At 43.8% G+C, this 16,616-nt stretch overlaps 1 protein-coding gene across 1 annotated transcript in view; it reads right to left on the reverse strand.

Moving 5' to 3' along the window:
* The window catches only part of LOC141099809 (melanopsin-B-like), a 203,799-nt gene that overhangs the window by 87,204 nt on the left and 99,979 nt on the right, over nucleotides 1-16,616 (reverse strand). The window contains exon 8 of the mRNA XM_073587878.1: nucleotides 16,189-16,363. Coding sequence (XP_073443979.1) covers nucleotides 16,189-16,363 — 175 coding nt within the window. The remainder of the gene's footprint in view (nucleotides 1-16,188; nucleotides 16,364-16,616) is intronic.

The following is a 16,616-nucleotide window of genomic DNA, read 5'->3' on the forward strand; positions in this document are numbered from 1 at the left end:
ATGCTTGGAGACACGCCAGAGTTCATTCAAGGACAGAGACCTGCACGTGCAAAGGGCACGCCAGGGACAGGTTCAAGGACGGAGGCCTGCGCATGTAGAGGGCACGCCAGGGACAGGTTCAAGGATGGAGGCCTGCACATGTAGAGGGACATGCCAGGGTAAGGTACAGAGCAGAGTCCTGCATGTGCAAAGGAACACACCAGGGTAAGGTTCAAGGACGGATGCCTGCGCGTGCCGAGGGGCATGCCAGGGACAGAGTTTAAAAGCAGAGTCCTGCGCGTGCAGAGAGGCACGCCAGGGTCAGGGTTCAAGACAAGGTACAGACTAGGACCTGTGCGTGCTAGAGGGCATGACAGGGTACATGGCAACACCTGCGCATACTTTTATAGAAGCACGGGGAGGTATGCCATGGGCAGGCGAGGACCTGCGTGTGCTATAGAGAGCACGTAGAGCAGAGTGTATAAACAGCGTGAAGTGCAAGGAAGCACAGAGAGTATGGCTGGGGCACTGGCTAGCTGATCGGTCTGCAGCGCTAACAGGCGGGCAAGACTCCAGCGAACCCGGCTGAGGCATAGCAGGCGACACAGCTGTCACTGACCGACGAGCACGGCTGAGGCACAAGCAGGCGGGCACGGCTGAGGCACAAGCAGGAGGCTAGGAAGGCCAGGCACATGCAAAGGGCACACGAAGCAACAAAGCAAAGCAAGACAAGAAACAAGGCAGAGCTAGGCAGGTACGGAACACGGAGTGGAAACTTAGGCAGAGACACAGAGTCAGGTCAGAGCGAGAACAGAGCTAACAGCGGAGCGTAGGCCAAAGCCCAGAGCCAGATCAAGGCAAAGCCTTGGGACTAGCGTGGAAATGTGCAAGAGAGCACGATAGGACAGAGTCTAGCAGCGGAGCGTAGGCCGAAGTCCAGAGCCGGGTCAAGGGAGCACCTTGAGACTAGACATGGAAATGTGCAAGAGAGCACCATAGGGCACAGTATGGAAAACCAGGCAGAGACAAGAAACATAAGTACTACAAGGCTCAGAATAGCAAAGACCAGACATGACGAAACAGGCTAAGGCAGAGAACAACGGAAGTACTACAAGGCAAAGCAAGGCAAGGACAAACAAGGCACGAGGACAACACAAGACATGGCACGAGACAAGAGGCAGAGTACAAGCACAGAGCGTGTGCAGAGACGCACGACAGGGCAGAGTGCAGGGGCACAGAATACAGAGAGCAACCGAGCAGACCAAGCAGCCATGCAGGGAAGCAACACAATACTCAGGCCCTGACCATAGGGAGGGGCGGTCTGATAGAGCACCATAGCACAAGTACTTCCGGGTCAGGACCAGGGAGGGACTTAGGGTTCAGATCCTCCAGGATCATAGAGAGCATCGCTAGAACAGACTGGGTAGAACCATAGAGGCGGTCACATGATCAGGGGTTTCCAGGAATACAGCGGATTGCAGAATCAGAGCAGGACTGGAACATAGGAAGGGTCACATGATCAGGGGTTTCCAGGAATACAGTGGATTGCAGAATCAGAGCAGGGCTGGAACATAGGAAAGGTCACATGATCAGGGGTTTCCAGGAATACAGCGGATTGCAGAATCAGAGCAGGACTGGAACATAGGAAGGGTCACATGATCAGGGGTTTCCAGGAATACAGCGGATTGCAGTCAGACAGGGACGGATGGTTACTCAGCAACAGCGTGCAGCCATGAGGTAAGGCATGCATGCACACTGCTCCAGGCATCTTGCGGCATGACAGACATGGCGGACATGACAGACATGGCAGACATGACAGTATTTACTGTATGTAATCCATCTCTTCTATCCTGTCAGCGCCTGCTGTGATTTTACACTACCGCGGCTGCAGAATTACCGGCTTTTCTTCTATCTAGCTATATATGTAATATGAATACATACTGTATATACAGTGGGGAAAAAAGTATCCCTACTGTGATGCATGGGGATGGCAACATCATGCTTTGGGGCTGTTTCTCTGCAAAGGGACCAGGCCAACTGATCCATGTACATGAAAGAATGAATGGGGCCATGTATCGAGAGATATTGAGTGCAAACCTCCTTCCATCAGCAAGGGCATTAAAGATGAAACGTGAATGGGTCTTTCAGCATGATAATGATCCCAAGCACACTGCCAGGGCAACGAAGGAGTGGCTTCGTAAGAAACATATGAATGTCCTGGAATGGCCTAGACAGTCTCCAGATCTCAAGTCCATAGAAAACTTTTGGAGGGATTTGAAAGTCCGTGTTGCCCAGCGACAGGCCAAAAACATCACTGCTCTAGAGGAAATCTGCATGGAGGAATGGGCCAACATACCACCAGCAGTGTGTGCCAACCTTATGAAGACTTACAGAAAACGGTTGACCTCTGTCATTGCCAACAAAGGATATATAACAAAATATTAAGATGAACTTTGGTTAATGACCAAATACTTATTTTCCACAATAATTTTCAAAATAAATCTTGCCAAATCAGACAAGGTGATTTTCTGGATTTGTTTTTTTCATTTTGACTCTCATAGTTGTGGTCTACCTATGATGTCAATTGCAGGCCTCTCTCATCTTTTTAAGTGGGAGAACTTGCACAATTGGTGGCTGACTAAATACTTTTTTTCCCCACTGTATGTGTGTGTGTCAATGACATGTATATATACACTGCTCAAAAAATAAAGGGAACACTAAAATACCACATACTAGATATCTCTGAATTAAATATTCAAGTTGCAAATTTTTATTCATTGCATAGTGGAATGTGTTCAGAACAATAAAACATAATTATCAATGTAAATCAAAATGAATATCCCATGGAGGTCTGGATTTGGAATGATACTCAAAATCAAAGTGGAAAATCAAATTACAGGCTGATCCAAATTCAGTGGAAATGCCTCATGACAAGGATGCTCAGTATTATGTGTGGCCTCCACGTGCCTGTATGACCTCCCTACTGTACAATGCCTGGGCATTCTCCTGACGGGGCGGCAGGTGGTCTCCTGTGGTATCTCCTCCCAGACCTGGACTAAAGCATCTGCCAACTCCTGGACAGTCTGTGGTGCAACGTGATGGTGGATGGAGCGAAACATGATGTCCCAGATGTGCTCAATCGGATTCAGGTCTGAGGAACGGGCGGGTCAGTCCATAGCTTCAATGCCTTCATCTTGCAGGAACTGTTGACACACTCAAGCCACATGAAGTCTGGCATTGTCCTGCATTAGGAGGAACTCAGGGCCAACCGCACCGGCATATGATCTCACAAGGGGTCTGAGGATCTCATCTCGGTACCTAATGGCAGTCAGGCTACCTCTGGCGAGCACATGGAGGGCTGTGCGACCCTCCAAAGAAATGGCACCCAACACCATTACTGATCTAATGCCAAACCGGTCATGCTGAAGGATGTTACAGGCAGCAGATCGCTCTCCACAGCATCTCCAGACTCTGTCATGTCTTTTACATGAGCTCAGTGTGAACCTGCTTTCATCTGTGAAGTGCACAGGGCGCCAGTGGCAAATTTGCCAATCCTGGTGTTCTGTGGCAAATGCCAAGCATCCTGCATGGTGTTGGGCTGTGAGCACAACCCCCATCTGTGGACTTCGGGCCCTCAGACCATCCTCATGGAGTCGGTTTCTAACCGTTTGTGCAGACACATGCACATTTGTGGCCCGCTGGAGGTCATTTTGCAGGGCTCTGGCAGTGCTCCTCCTGTTCCTCCTTGCACAAAGGCAGAGGTAGCAGTCCTGCTGCTAGGCTGTTGCCCTCCTACGGCCACCTGCACAGCTCCTGATGTACTGGACTGTCTCCTGGTAGTGCCTCCAGCCTCTGGACACTACGCTGACAGACACAAAACAGCAAAAAAGCAGAAAGGTTTACCCGTCCAGGCCTCCAGACAAATACACTATCAGGATGCAGTGGACCCATATAATTAAGATGGCAACACAGGTGCAAGAATACCGATGAAACAACCGCTCACAGTCTGCCAATACATGGAGGGGGCGGTTGCCTGGTATGTTAATGCACAATAAAAAACTTGTATGCGGCGCTGTTCACACTATGGCAATGCACAGCATCCAGGTTAACAGCCTAGTAGTGACACCCTTCTATTGGCTCAGGCGGGCTGCCCAGAGCTATCAAAATGCATGCCATGTGAACAGACACCACAGTTTAAAAGAACAAATAGGCCCAACTGCACCCTGAATAAAAAGTGCAAAAACACATAAAAAATGTGGAGTATTAGCTGATATTTTGGCCAAAATACGTGAGCCCATAATCTGTTATTGTGCATTAACATACCAGGCAACTGCCCCCTCCATGTATTGGTAGGCTGTGAGCGGTTGTTTCATTGGTATTCTTGCACCTGTGTTGCCATCGTAATTATATGGGTCCACTGCTGACAGACACAGCAAACCTTCTTGCTACAGCTCGCATTGATGTGCCATCATGGATGAGCTGCACTACCTGAGCCACTTTTGTGGGTTGTAGAGTCCGTCTCATGCTACCACGAGCGTGAAAGCACAACCAACATTCAAAAGTGACCAAAACATCAGCCAGAAAGCATTGGTACTGAGATGTGGTCTGTGGTCCCCACATGCAGAACCACTTCTTTATTGAGGGTGTCTTGATAATTGCCCATAATTTCCATCTGCTGTCTATTCCATTTGCACAACAGCATGTGAAACTGATTGTCAATCAGTGTTGCTATATGTATTCTATGTGTATATATATTCTATCTATTCTATTCTAACCTGCCAGTGTGATTTTACTGTAGGCGCATATGAATTACCGGCTTTTCAAATGCCATCGGTGTGTAAAAATCGGACAACACCTGCATGGACCAAGTGCTGTGTGATTTTTTTTCTCATACCCATTGATTTCTATTGCGGGATGTGATCCTATTTCCCATTACAATCACAGCATGCTGCAATTTTTTTTCCATTCCAATCTGGAAAAAAAAACACAGATGAAGACACAATCATAGAATAACAATGGACCGAATTCAGTCTGATTTTTTATCAGATTGCATTCGTCCGATTTCATCACAAGTGGGAATGAGCCCTGTGAGGGATGTGGAGATGTCCCTCCTGGAATGTGCCCCGACCTTGGCATTCCTCCAGGCCATAAAAAGCCATGCAATGTTTATCTGTAATTAAAAACCAAGAACAAACCCTTTGAAACTCGGTGACGACCAATTAGCACTAGGATGTGACCTTTCCTGCAGCTACAGTCAAACTGATTCAAGAACTGATACAGCTTTTTGATGAAAGTCTCATCCATTCACAGGAAAAAATTAAGAGAAAAAAATCACCTCTTTATAACTCCTTGTAAAATCTAAAGAAGACTCACAATTGAGTCTGGCTTTACCCACTCCTGTTTTACAACAGGAAATCTTAACACTCAGGAGCTTAAAAAAAGATCTTCTCTCCTCTTAGGACTCATCTAAAAAATCTTGCAAATTAAATCCTACTGTTTTCTCAACAAACCGTCCAAGTACATGTCAAAGAGAGCAAAACAAAACAGATCCAGACAGAGAATAGATAGAATCCTTTCTCCTTCAGGAGTTAAAAAATATCACCCCAAAAATATTGCGGATACCTGTACCGAATACTAGTCTAACCTGTACAACCTTGATTCAGATTCCTTTATTATTCCTCCAAATGAAAATACCATTAACATATTTCTTTTAAAAAAATTACCTTTCCAAAATCAAACAATCAGATATAGATGAAACAGCTATGCCCACACCTCCGCGGGGTCCCCACTCCCATGCTGCAGCCCCCGCACCTGTACCTCCGCGAGGCCCCCGTTGGAATTCCTGCTCTCAGTCTGTTCCCTGACGCTCTGCCTCTGCTCCTGCTTCCTGGCGCGCAGCCAGCACTTCCCCGGATATGATGCTAAGATTACGCGCGGGCGCTCCCGGTCTCTCAAAGAGACAGCGTGCTTGTTTTGAAATGTACTATTAACCAATGATTTCATTGTGTGTGCTATTTCTGACCCCTCTGCCATAGAGAGGGCGCTGGAGCAACATGTGTTTCCTGTTGCTAGTTTCCGGTTCAGTGTTCCGTTGTGTCAGTGTTCTGCTGTGCTCAGCCAGTGTTCTGTTAGTACCCAGCTAATACCGTTTGTCTTCTCAGACTTACTGCATCTCTCTACTCTGTACCCGAGTTGGTACTGCCTGCACAAGCGTCATCCTGCTCAATTGTCCGCCACTTCGTTACCCAGGACGATGTCAGTACTGCCTGTGCCAGCTCTGTCCCATGCAGCCACTTCCTGCCTGTCAAATACAATGCTACCTGTTATCCCTGCTGTTATCCTGTGGTTCCACAAGAATAGCAATAAACGAATGTGCACTTCAACGTCTGTGCCTCCGCTTCCATTCATTATAGATTGCTCCAGCCATGGAACCCACTGGGTCCCACACACCAACAGCAGCAGAGTTGTGCCAAGAGGTTACTCACCTGAAAGATCAGCAGGACAAGATCATGACCTATCTGCACAACTTGTCTACACGTATGGACTAGGTGATATCCTCAGCTACTCCCTTCTCGACCACTGGCTTCCAGGCTCCCTGTTGTACGGCAGGTAAAGGACTTCATCTGGCGGCCCCCCTCAGTTTAATGGCAATCCCGCTCAGTGTCAGGGGTTCATAAATCAATGCACACTGCACTTTGAACTCCTGGAACATATGTTCGTTTCTGAACGGGCCAATGTGGGCTTCATTATATGTCACACCTCGCTGGAGAGGCCCTCGCCTGGATAAATCCATTGTAGGAGAGAGGGGATCCCCTGGTTAATAACCTCCAGTCTTTTCTAGAGGTGTTCCTCAGGACCTTCGATGAGCCTGGCTGTACTGTCTTGACAGCTTCTTTGCTTCTTGATCTACATCAAGAAAGTCTCATGGTGGCCCAGTATGCAGTTCCTTTCCGGACCCTTTCCTCAAAGTTAATCTGGAATGACAAGGCCTTGGTGGCCGCCTTCTGGGAAGGTTTGTCTGGTTGAACAAAATACGAGCTGGCAGGTCAGGATACCCCTGCGAATCCGATTGACCTGATATCCTTAGCAACATGGATTGATCTTCGGTTCCAAGAACGTTCCCGGAAGTCCAAGTGGGAGAAGAGGTCTTATCGTATGGATCTTAGTCTCCAGAGACCATCTGCTTCTCCGTCTCCAGCCTCTCTTAATGAAGCTGTGCAAGTGGATCAAGAGTGCTTGGCCAGGCAGTGCCAGGAGGCATGCTGTGTTGAAGGAAAATGCTTCTACTGTGGTAGTTTGGAGCATCGAATCCACTTCTGTCCAGAGAGGTCAGGAAACTCCAGTGCCTAGGGTTGGTAGGAGAGGCTTCCCTGGGTAAAGATCATCTCTCTCCATCTTTGCAAATGACTGTTTCCGTGTCCTTTGGTACAGTTAAATTCTCAGAACTTTGTCACTTGGATTCCGGAGCCACCGGGAATCTCATCCAAGAAGCGGTTGTGGTCCATTACCAGATTCCTGTCCAATGCCTTCCAAACCCGCTGCAAGTGATTTCCGTGGATAGCAAACCCTTGACCGAGCCTGTTTGGTTCCAGACTATGCCAGTGGAACTTTGGGTAGGTCTAACGCATTCTGAAAGAATCTGTTTTTATGTTTTGCCTGGTTTGTCTCACCCCTTGCTTCTAGGTTTAACTTGGCTCCAAACGCATGAACGTGTCTTAAATTGGAGGACTGGAGAAGTCCTGAGCTGGGGAGATTTCTGCTCCGATCACTGTATCGCTCCCATTCGTCTTGTTCCTCCTCCATTTCAGCTAAATGCCCTACCGAGTTTACCATTTTCTTACTGGGCCTTCTCTGATGTCTTTGGGAAAAAGGAAGCAGAGAGACTACCACCACACAGGTCATATGACTGCCTTATGGATCTGCTTCAATTGTTGGCAATCAAGTTGGCTCTGTAGGAATGGCATCATCTCCTCAAGGGAGCAGTCCATCAGGTTGTCATATTCACCAATCATAAAAAACTTGCTTATCTCCAGTTTGCACAGAGATTGAATTCCCACTGTTTTTTGCTCGATTTAATTTTGCTCTTCATTTTCGTCTAGCTGACATTAATGTCAAGGCTGATGCACTCTCCAGAGCTTTCCTTCTGTAACCTCTGTCAATCTTTCTCGGCTTCCCCCAGGAAAAACTCTTGTGCCCATTTCGGACAAGAATTGTATCCTACGGTGGGGTCACTGTTCCAAGTTGGGCTGGAATGCCAGTCAGAAAAAGACTTTGAAACTTATCTCCTGTTACTACTGGTGGCCTACCATGGGCAAAGATATCCTGGAGTAAGTTGCAGCGTATCCTTCGTGTGCCAGCACTTCCCCAGGTAAGATGCTGAGGTCGCACATGATCCCGGTCTTTTAAAGAGACAGCGCACATTTTTTGAAATTTACTATTAACCAATGATTTTATTGTGCCGCCATACGCAGTTGTTTCTTATGTCCCGGAAGTATTTTGCGGCCATGAGCACTACTGATTTTCGGCTTTGCTCTAAGGTGGGCAAAGCATAATGCACACGCTCGAGGTCAAATTTCAACGCGCATGTGCAAAATCTGTACTCGATCTGCAATTTTCACAGCGAAGAATGCGTACAGCAAGCCGAGGAGGGGTGGAGTGATGGGACAGAGGCAACGCCCATCGGACCGGCCCAAACAGATTAACATACAGCATGGGACAAATAAAAAAGGTTTTTATGGGTGATACATGGGGAGTAAGGGGGTTTCAGAACTAGTTGTGGAATGCATAGCTGACACTCAATTAAATGTTATTTTTAGTTGGTAGGGCAAAAAAGTGGTGACAGGTTCCCTTTAAGTTCTCCCCATTCTCCTACTTTCCCCTTCCACTTTCTTCCATCTTTATCAAAAATAAATCCTTCATAACCCATCACCTTTTATCCTCCTACCCTCTTCACCTATGTTAAATTTTAAGTCTCAAAAAAAGCTTTGGAAAAAAAACAAATAATGACCAACTACTGAACTTGTGATTGTGGCCTAATTGACACACATGCACCACTTTTGAATTTTTCACCCACTCCAAATTTTGGCTCACAAATACTGATGTACAATACTTGACCAAATAGATTTGGAGTTGCATCAGTCTTGGCTGTTGAAGCAGGAGGGGGCAGATATATTATACCGAAGTAATGTCTCTTGGTGACTTTCCACGACAAGGGTTGACTTTTTTTTAAAAAAATTTACGTTTTATAAATAAATCCTAAATCCTTGCCAAACAGTAAACCATGTCCCCTTTTCATCCCAATTTCACAAATTATGTGCAAATGTCTGTAATTAATTCTGGGACAAATGGTTAATAAATATGTCAGAAAAAAGAAAAAGATAGGAGACTTTAATATAAAATGCACAAAAACATTCACAAAAATAAGTAGAAAATTGTCCTTAAATGGATTATTATATTACGGAATGAATAAGCATTGAATATTTCACTGAATAACTCATTAACAAATAGATTTCTGATTCAGGCATTAGGTATTGCCTTTTTAATCAGGTTCTTCACTTATTCAGTAAATCCTTGTTCATCTAAACCTTTGAATAATAAACATAATTAAACTAATAACATCAATCAAAGGCAAGTGAATAGTTTCTTAATAGCACAGAGTAAAAATAAACTGGGACATTCTGTGAAAACTCCAAATGTTGTGATGATAAATGCAGAGTTGCTAGATTTTTTTTAATATTCTGCATGATGAAAGGGGGCTTCTTTTAAATTAATAGGGTATTGTGATTTCAGACAAAAGTATAATTGTCTATTACATGCGGGTCCTATGTGTCTCAAGAATGCGGTCACCTCTATATACACTGTCATGAGACAAGACTCCGATATTCAGATACGTGCTGGTCTCAGAAGTTGCAAATAGGAATACCCATTCATATGCTTTATAAAAATGTCGGACCTACTGTAAAGGTATGTGCACACATTCAGTATTTGCTGCAGATATTTCTGCTGCAAATGCAGAAGCGTTGGCAGTAAATAGAAAAAAAGCAGCAAAAAATATGTGGGTTTTTGCATGTGTTTTTGATGCGTTTTTTCCTGACTTATTAGAATAGGTGAAAAAAGCTGTGAAAATGCTGAAAGAATTGACATGCTGCAGATGTGAAACTGCTTCAAATCTGCAGGTAAAAAAAGCAACGTGTGAATGAGACTTCATTCAAAAAACAAAGAAAATACTTAAAGTGTACACATACCAGTAAGCTTTCAGCTCAGGAATAAAAATACCATATATACATAAGCCGACCCGAGTATAAGCTGAGACCCCTAATTTTGCCACAAAAAAACTGGGAAACCTTTTTGACTAGAGTATAAGCCGAGGGTGGTGCTTCACAAGGGTTAAAGGTGGTCAAGAAAATGCTCCATAGATAAATACCACCCATAAAATGCTGCCCAAGGGTTGATGGTAGTCCAAAAAGATTCTCCACAGATAAATACCCCCCATAAAATGCTGCACAAGGGTTAATGGTGGTCCAAAAAGATACTCCATAGTTAAATACCCCACATAAACTGCTGCACAAGGGTTAATGGTGGCCCAAGAAGATGCTCCATAGATAAATACCCCCCATAAAATGCTGCACAAGGGTTAATGGTGGTCCAATAAGATGCTCCATAGAAAAATACGGCCCATATATTGCTGCTGCCGCTGCTGCAGTAAAAAAAGTCATACTCACCTCTCCGCGCTGGGGGCCAGGTGCCGGTGTCACCGCTGGCTCAGGCCCCCGGCACTAGCAATATTCACCTGCCCTGTCCCATCGCAGGGCGCCGCTCTGTCTCCCGGGTCTCTCCAGTGACGTTCAGCAGAAGGCGCGCACTGACTACATCATCGTGCCCTCTGACCTGAACATCACAGTCAGAGGACTCGGCGGACAGAGCGGCGCGCGGCGGTGGAATGGGGACAGGTGAATATTGCACTGCTCCCTCTCCTCCCCCCGTCATACTCACCCCCTCCTGGCGCACGGTCTCTGCAGTCCCTGCTTCTTACACGGTCTCGGCGCCCCTGGTCTTCCTGTGTTCAGCGGTCACTTGGTACCGCTCATTAAACTCATGAATATGCACATATTCATGATGGTGGCCCAAGAAGATGTTCCATAGATAAATACCCCCCATAAAATGATTTATAGAATTCAACACCATAGATTTTATATTTTATGAGAGTGTGAACTCTTTTCTCAAGAGCAAAACTCAGTCCTCAATGAAATCCTTCTGAGCCATATTAGGAGAATATATAGGTGCTTCTCACAAAATTAGAATATCATCAAAAAGTTAATTTATTTCAGTTTTTCAATACAAAAAGTGAAACTCATATTACATAGAGTCATTACAGAGTGATCTATTTCTGTTAATGTTGATGATTATTGCTAACAGTGTTATGAATGGGTCACCGAGGAGAAAAAAGCAAAACAATCTAAGCCACAGAAAACCAGAGTAGTTGGTAACTATGCAGATTGCAGATCCCTGATCTTACCACACAACTAGCAGTAGCCGTGGAGCATGCCTACGATGAACCTAGATGCCTCGTCACGGTCGGAGGACTACATAAGCCTAAAGCAAGAAAAGGGAAAACTAACTGCCCCAGAGCAGACCCCAAAGCAATAGATAGCCCCCACACATGTATTGACGGTGAAACAAGAAGAAGGCATAAACACAGGCAGGAAAATAGGCTGAGCAAATGATGGGGCCCAAACTAACTAGACAGGAAAGGAAAGGGAAGACACTGTCTGAAACCTGCAAAAAACCCTACAAAAATAATGTCCAACACTTCTGATAGCAAAATTAACCCTGAAGTCACTAGACTTCTCCCACTATATCAGCACTCTGAAATATTCTGAGACAGAGCAAAAAGAGACCGAACCAGTAAGGGACAAAAAGCCAATTGGCAAAATACTGATAAATAAGAGTGGAAATTCAGCTCAGCCCCCAGCCGGGGCTGGCAGACCACACAAAAAACTGAATAAACCAACAAAATCAAGTGTGAGCATTAGCAGAAAAACTTAGCTTTAGATGACTGGAACAGAGCTGAAAACCAAGAGCTGACAAGCCAGAAGGAATCACCAGCAACTGAATAGGGCGCTGCTGTCTTAAATCTAATCTGAGAATCCTGAGATCCAATCGTCATCCTCATTCTCAGGTGGCAGATCTCCACCGATCAAACCAGCTGCACCACCTCACGTCACCACCAGAGGGAGTCCAGAAGGGGAACTCATGACTGGTGAACCCAAGAATGAACTCACAACATAACAGCCTATGAAAACCCAAAAGTCATTATCTCAGTAAATTAGAATAATTAACTAAAAACACCAGCAAAGGTTTCCTAAGTGTTCAAAAAGGTCCCTTAGTCTTTTTCAGTAGGCTCCATAATCATGGGGAAGACTGCTGACTTGACAGATGTCCAGAAGGCAGTCATTAACACACTCCGCAAGGAGGGTAAGCCACAAAAGGTCTTTGCTAAAGAAGCTATTTTCAATAACAAAACACGTCACTCCATTCTAAAACTTGGGTGCACAGAAAAAGGATACCATCTTAGTAACCAATTTGAAGAAAAATCTGGCACTCCTTAATGCATCAAAAATGAAAGATATTTATTGAAAATATAATAGTCCCGAAATTATGTAACATTTCAGTCCAAAATTAGACCTTTTTAGACTGGGATACATATGATGAAACAAAACAAAAAAGAATATACAATCAGTTATAACAAATCACTGACATTAAGGAGTGCCAGATTTTTTTTCAAATTCCTAAAGAAGCTGTCTGTTCACAGAGTGCTGTATCCAATAGTAGTGAACAATGCCCAGGTCTAACTGCCAAAGAGGACCAGGCTAGATGCCAAATCAAGTCAGTGTAAATATTTTTGATGAAACCTAGCAGACAGTGGTGGGAAAGCATCAGCAGCTAGTAATCTTACAATTACTGTAGCTACTGGTGTGTGAAAAGGAGAAGTAGAAAATAACTGGTTTCCATACATGAATATGGAAAAACAATATAAGAATGAATCAGTTTGATTTCTTTAGCATCAAAGGAGATTAGAATATTAAGTTAAGTATTAAGGTAAGATTATATGAAGGCCAACAAGTGAATGAAGACGAAGATAAAAGCTGCAATAATGTACGATGTGTGTAGAGTCATATTTGTCATTCATGTTGCCCTAGGCACTATCAGTGGTCATGTCCCCTGAAATAAGGATATGTATAGACCAGTTAGATGCCCCTAATCATCCAGCACCTTACTTATGGTTTTGTAGCCCATTCCAGCTTTGTGCAGATCTATGATCTTGTCCCTGACATCCTTATAAAGCTATTTGGTCTTGCCCATGTTGTAGACGTTAGAGTCTGACTGATTATTCGAGTCTGTGGACAGGAGTCTATTATAAAGGTGACTATGTAAGACAGCTCTCTTTAATGCAGGTAACGAGTTGATTAGGAGCATCTAATTGGTCTGTAGGAGCAAGAATTCTTAATGGTTGGTAGGTGATCAAATACTTCTTTCCCACTGCAAAATTCAAATAAATTTATAGAATTTACACAATTTGATTTTATGGATTTTTTTTTTTGATATTCTATCTCTCAATGATAAAATTAACCTACCCTTAAAAAATGATAGACTGTTCATGTCTTTGTCAGTGGAAAACTTACAAAATCAGCAAGGGATCAAATACATATGTTGTTCTTATGCTCAGTCTTTTCTTTTAACTGCTTTAGGATTCCTAAAAAGTGAATGGCTACAAGAAAAGACTAGTCTGTTATTTGGGCAGCTTCTGCTTGAAATCTGCTCACCAGTTTATTGAAAAAAATGTGTAATAAAACTGATGATGAAAAGATGTTGTAAAGGACGACCAACAAGAAACTAAAAAAAATCAGTTCAGGACAAAAGACGCCATCTGAAAAACTCATGGTAATCATGAACATCTAAAATATATTGTGTGCACATAGCCTTAAAAGTGCGTACAGCACATAGACGCTCATTAAGGCACCCATACACATTAGACTGAAGTTGGCTGAACCAGGAAATATCGACGGTGTCAACAGACCACCTAATATGTAATTGCCTCTGAATGATGATTGACAGGGGGATGTGGATCCGGCATGTCCGATTTCAGACTATAGATCCGTTATTCTCTAAGTGATCAGCAGCCACCAGACATGTTTAGCTGCAGCTCTCTCATAGATAACAGAAGCATTTGGCAGGGGTGCTAGGCTGATGTGGTCGCTGCCATCCAAACCATAAGACAGCTGTGTATACTATACGGGGACTTCAATCAAATGCTTGTTTCGCTGATAATAATAATAATAATCTTCATTTTTATATAGCGCTAACATATTCCTCAGTGCTTTACAGTTTGCACACATTATTATCTCTGTCCCGGATGGGGCTCCCAATCTAAATTCCCAAACAGTATATCTTTGAAATATATATGGCTGATATAAATATACTAACAATAATTTTGCATACAGCGGGTGAATTAAGTATTGAACATGTCACCAGTTTTCAAAGTACATAAAAAGCCGTCCAATCAGGTTTATATCAAAAATTTCTCAGTACATTTGTCCATTCATCCTTCCTTATATTACATAAAGTTTGCCGTATGCTGAAAAAGAGCCCCACACCATGATATTCCTATTGTCAAACTTCACTGTTGGCATGGTATTTTTGGGGTGATATGTAGTGCCTTTTGACCTCCAAACATGGTGTGTATTATGCCATTCAAAGAGTTCAGTTATGGATTCTACTGATTAGACTATATTCTCCCAGCATTTCATAGCCTTGTCTAAGGCCATGTGCCCACGTTGCGTGTTAAAACGCACACTAAAAACCGGACTCCTTCCCAGAAATCGCGTTTTTTTTTCCCCGCGATTTCACCGCGATTTTACCGCGATTCTGTTCGCGATTTTGCCACAGTTTTCTCAAGCACTTTCCAAGCGATTTCAAGCATCGCTTGGAAAGTGATTGACAGGTTGGTCACACTCGTCAAACATAGTGTTTGACAAGTGTGAGCAGCTTTTTACTATTGAGGCCGCCTATGCGGTGATGCAGTGATGCAGGTAATAAGCTTATTTGGGCCTGTGACCTGGTTTTAGGCTTGTGGGAGAATGACCCAAATGGTGAATGGTGGGGCAGGTAGCCAAAAAGTCCAATGTACCCACCAAAGCACTGATTTAGGTGAAAGGTTATAAGCCCCCTTTGTTTCCTCTCTATACGCCCCATTCAGACATCCATTTTTCAAATACGTGACTGCATATTTCTGCAAAAAGAATGGAGATGTCTATTGTTTTATTAGCGTTGCTGATGAAAAGTATCAATTGAAGTCTATGGGTCTGGTCTGTAAGAAACACTGACAGCAACAGTGTGCTGCCCATATGCTGATGAGCCGAGATCTAAATCTGCGCATACGCTGCCTCTGGCAGCCATTTTTCTGTAGACCACTAGCAGGAAATCAATGGGCAGAGCAGGAATTCTGCTCCTGCCTCACCGCCGACATCTTGTTGAAGCACAGGGGCCCCACAGCCTCACACCGCCAGAGCAACTCCTCCTCCCAGCCTGGGGCCTGCAGCATCGCCCCACCCCTGCCTCCGCCGGCTTCCTGCAGCAGCGACCCTGCCTCCTGTGACCCTGCTTCACCTCTGCCGCCACTTTGTAAGCTACCGTAAATTCGGACCATAAGACAGACTCCCATTTTGCTAAAAAAATATTAACTTATTTATCCATACGTGAAAATAACTGATGAAACACTCATCATAAAAACTGACACACAGACCAAAATCAAGTGAAACTCAGACACATGACACTGATGACACCTATACCATTTTTTTGCCTACATGAACAAATATGGACGTCTGATGGAGGCGTAATCTATAGATGCTGGAGAACCTTAAAGGCTTTGCTTACTGTCATTGCCTTGTTAGAAGGTGATAACTTTAAACAATTGCCATAATACGGAATTAAATATACACCATATATAACAATATGCAAAAATAATATAAAATTTGGTGTATTACTGCAGTGTCAAAAATAACTGGAAGAGAAAGAAATGCATACAGATATATATATTTTTACAGTAAATATGATGTTTTGTTTACTCTGCCGCTACACATGCTCTGTTCAGCTATCCCAGTAATACCTATAATGCCCACTAGATGGTGTGATCCAAAAAGCTGAACTCACTGTTTCTGCAGTAGATACTGTAGAAATGCAACTGTTCTTTTTCCTCAAAGCTAGTGATTGACGGCTGTAGAGCGACCCTCTAAATGAAGAGTCAAAATTGCATGTAGACATACTGTCTTTTTTTGGTAGTCTGATGAGGAATCGAAGACAAGGTACAGTCTTGTGAATAGTTTCCCTAAAAAGATAAATAACTTTTTATTATTTATCAAACAAACTTCAGTTTTAGTTGCAATCTGTATGAAATTCACAAAGTTTACAGAATATTTTCTATACAAATATTTCTTAATATCCTTATAAAGACTTAAATCAGCTGGGGTGTGAGGTGTTATATTCTATAGCAGTTCTGATGGAAAGAACATGCATGTGATGTCTTTGCCAGTCAGTTTTTCTTATACTGTGTGCTTGGCTATGTAACCGCTTCAGTTATC

Source organism: Dendrobates tinctorius, unplaced genomic scaffold (assembly GCF_039654945.1).
Source record: "Dendrobates tinctorius isolate UK_male_01 unplaced genomic scaffold, ASM3965494v1 ptg000011l, whole genome shotgun sequence".
In the NCBI taxonomy this organism is placed as follows: Eukaryota; Metazoa; Chordata; class Amphibia; order Anura; family Dendrobatidae; genus Dendrobates; species Dendrobates tinctorius.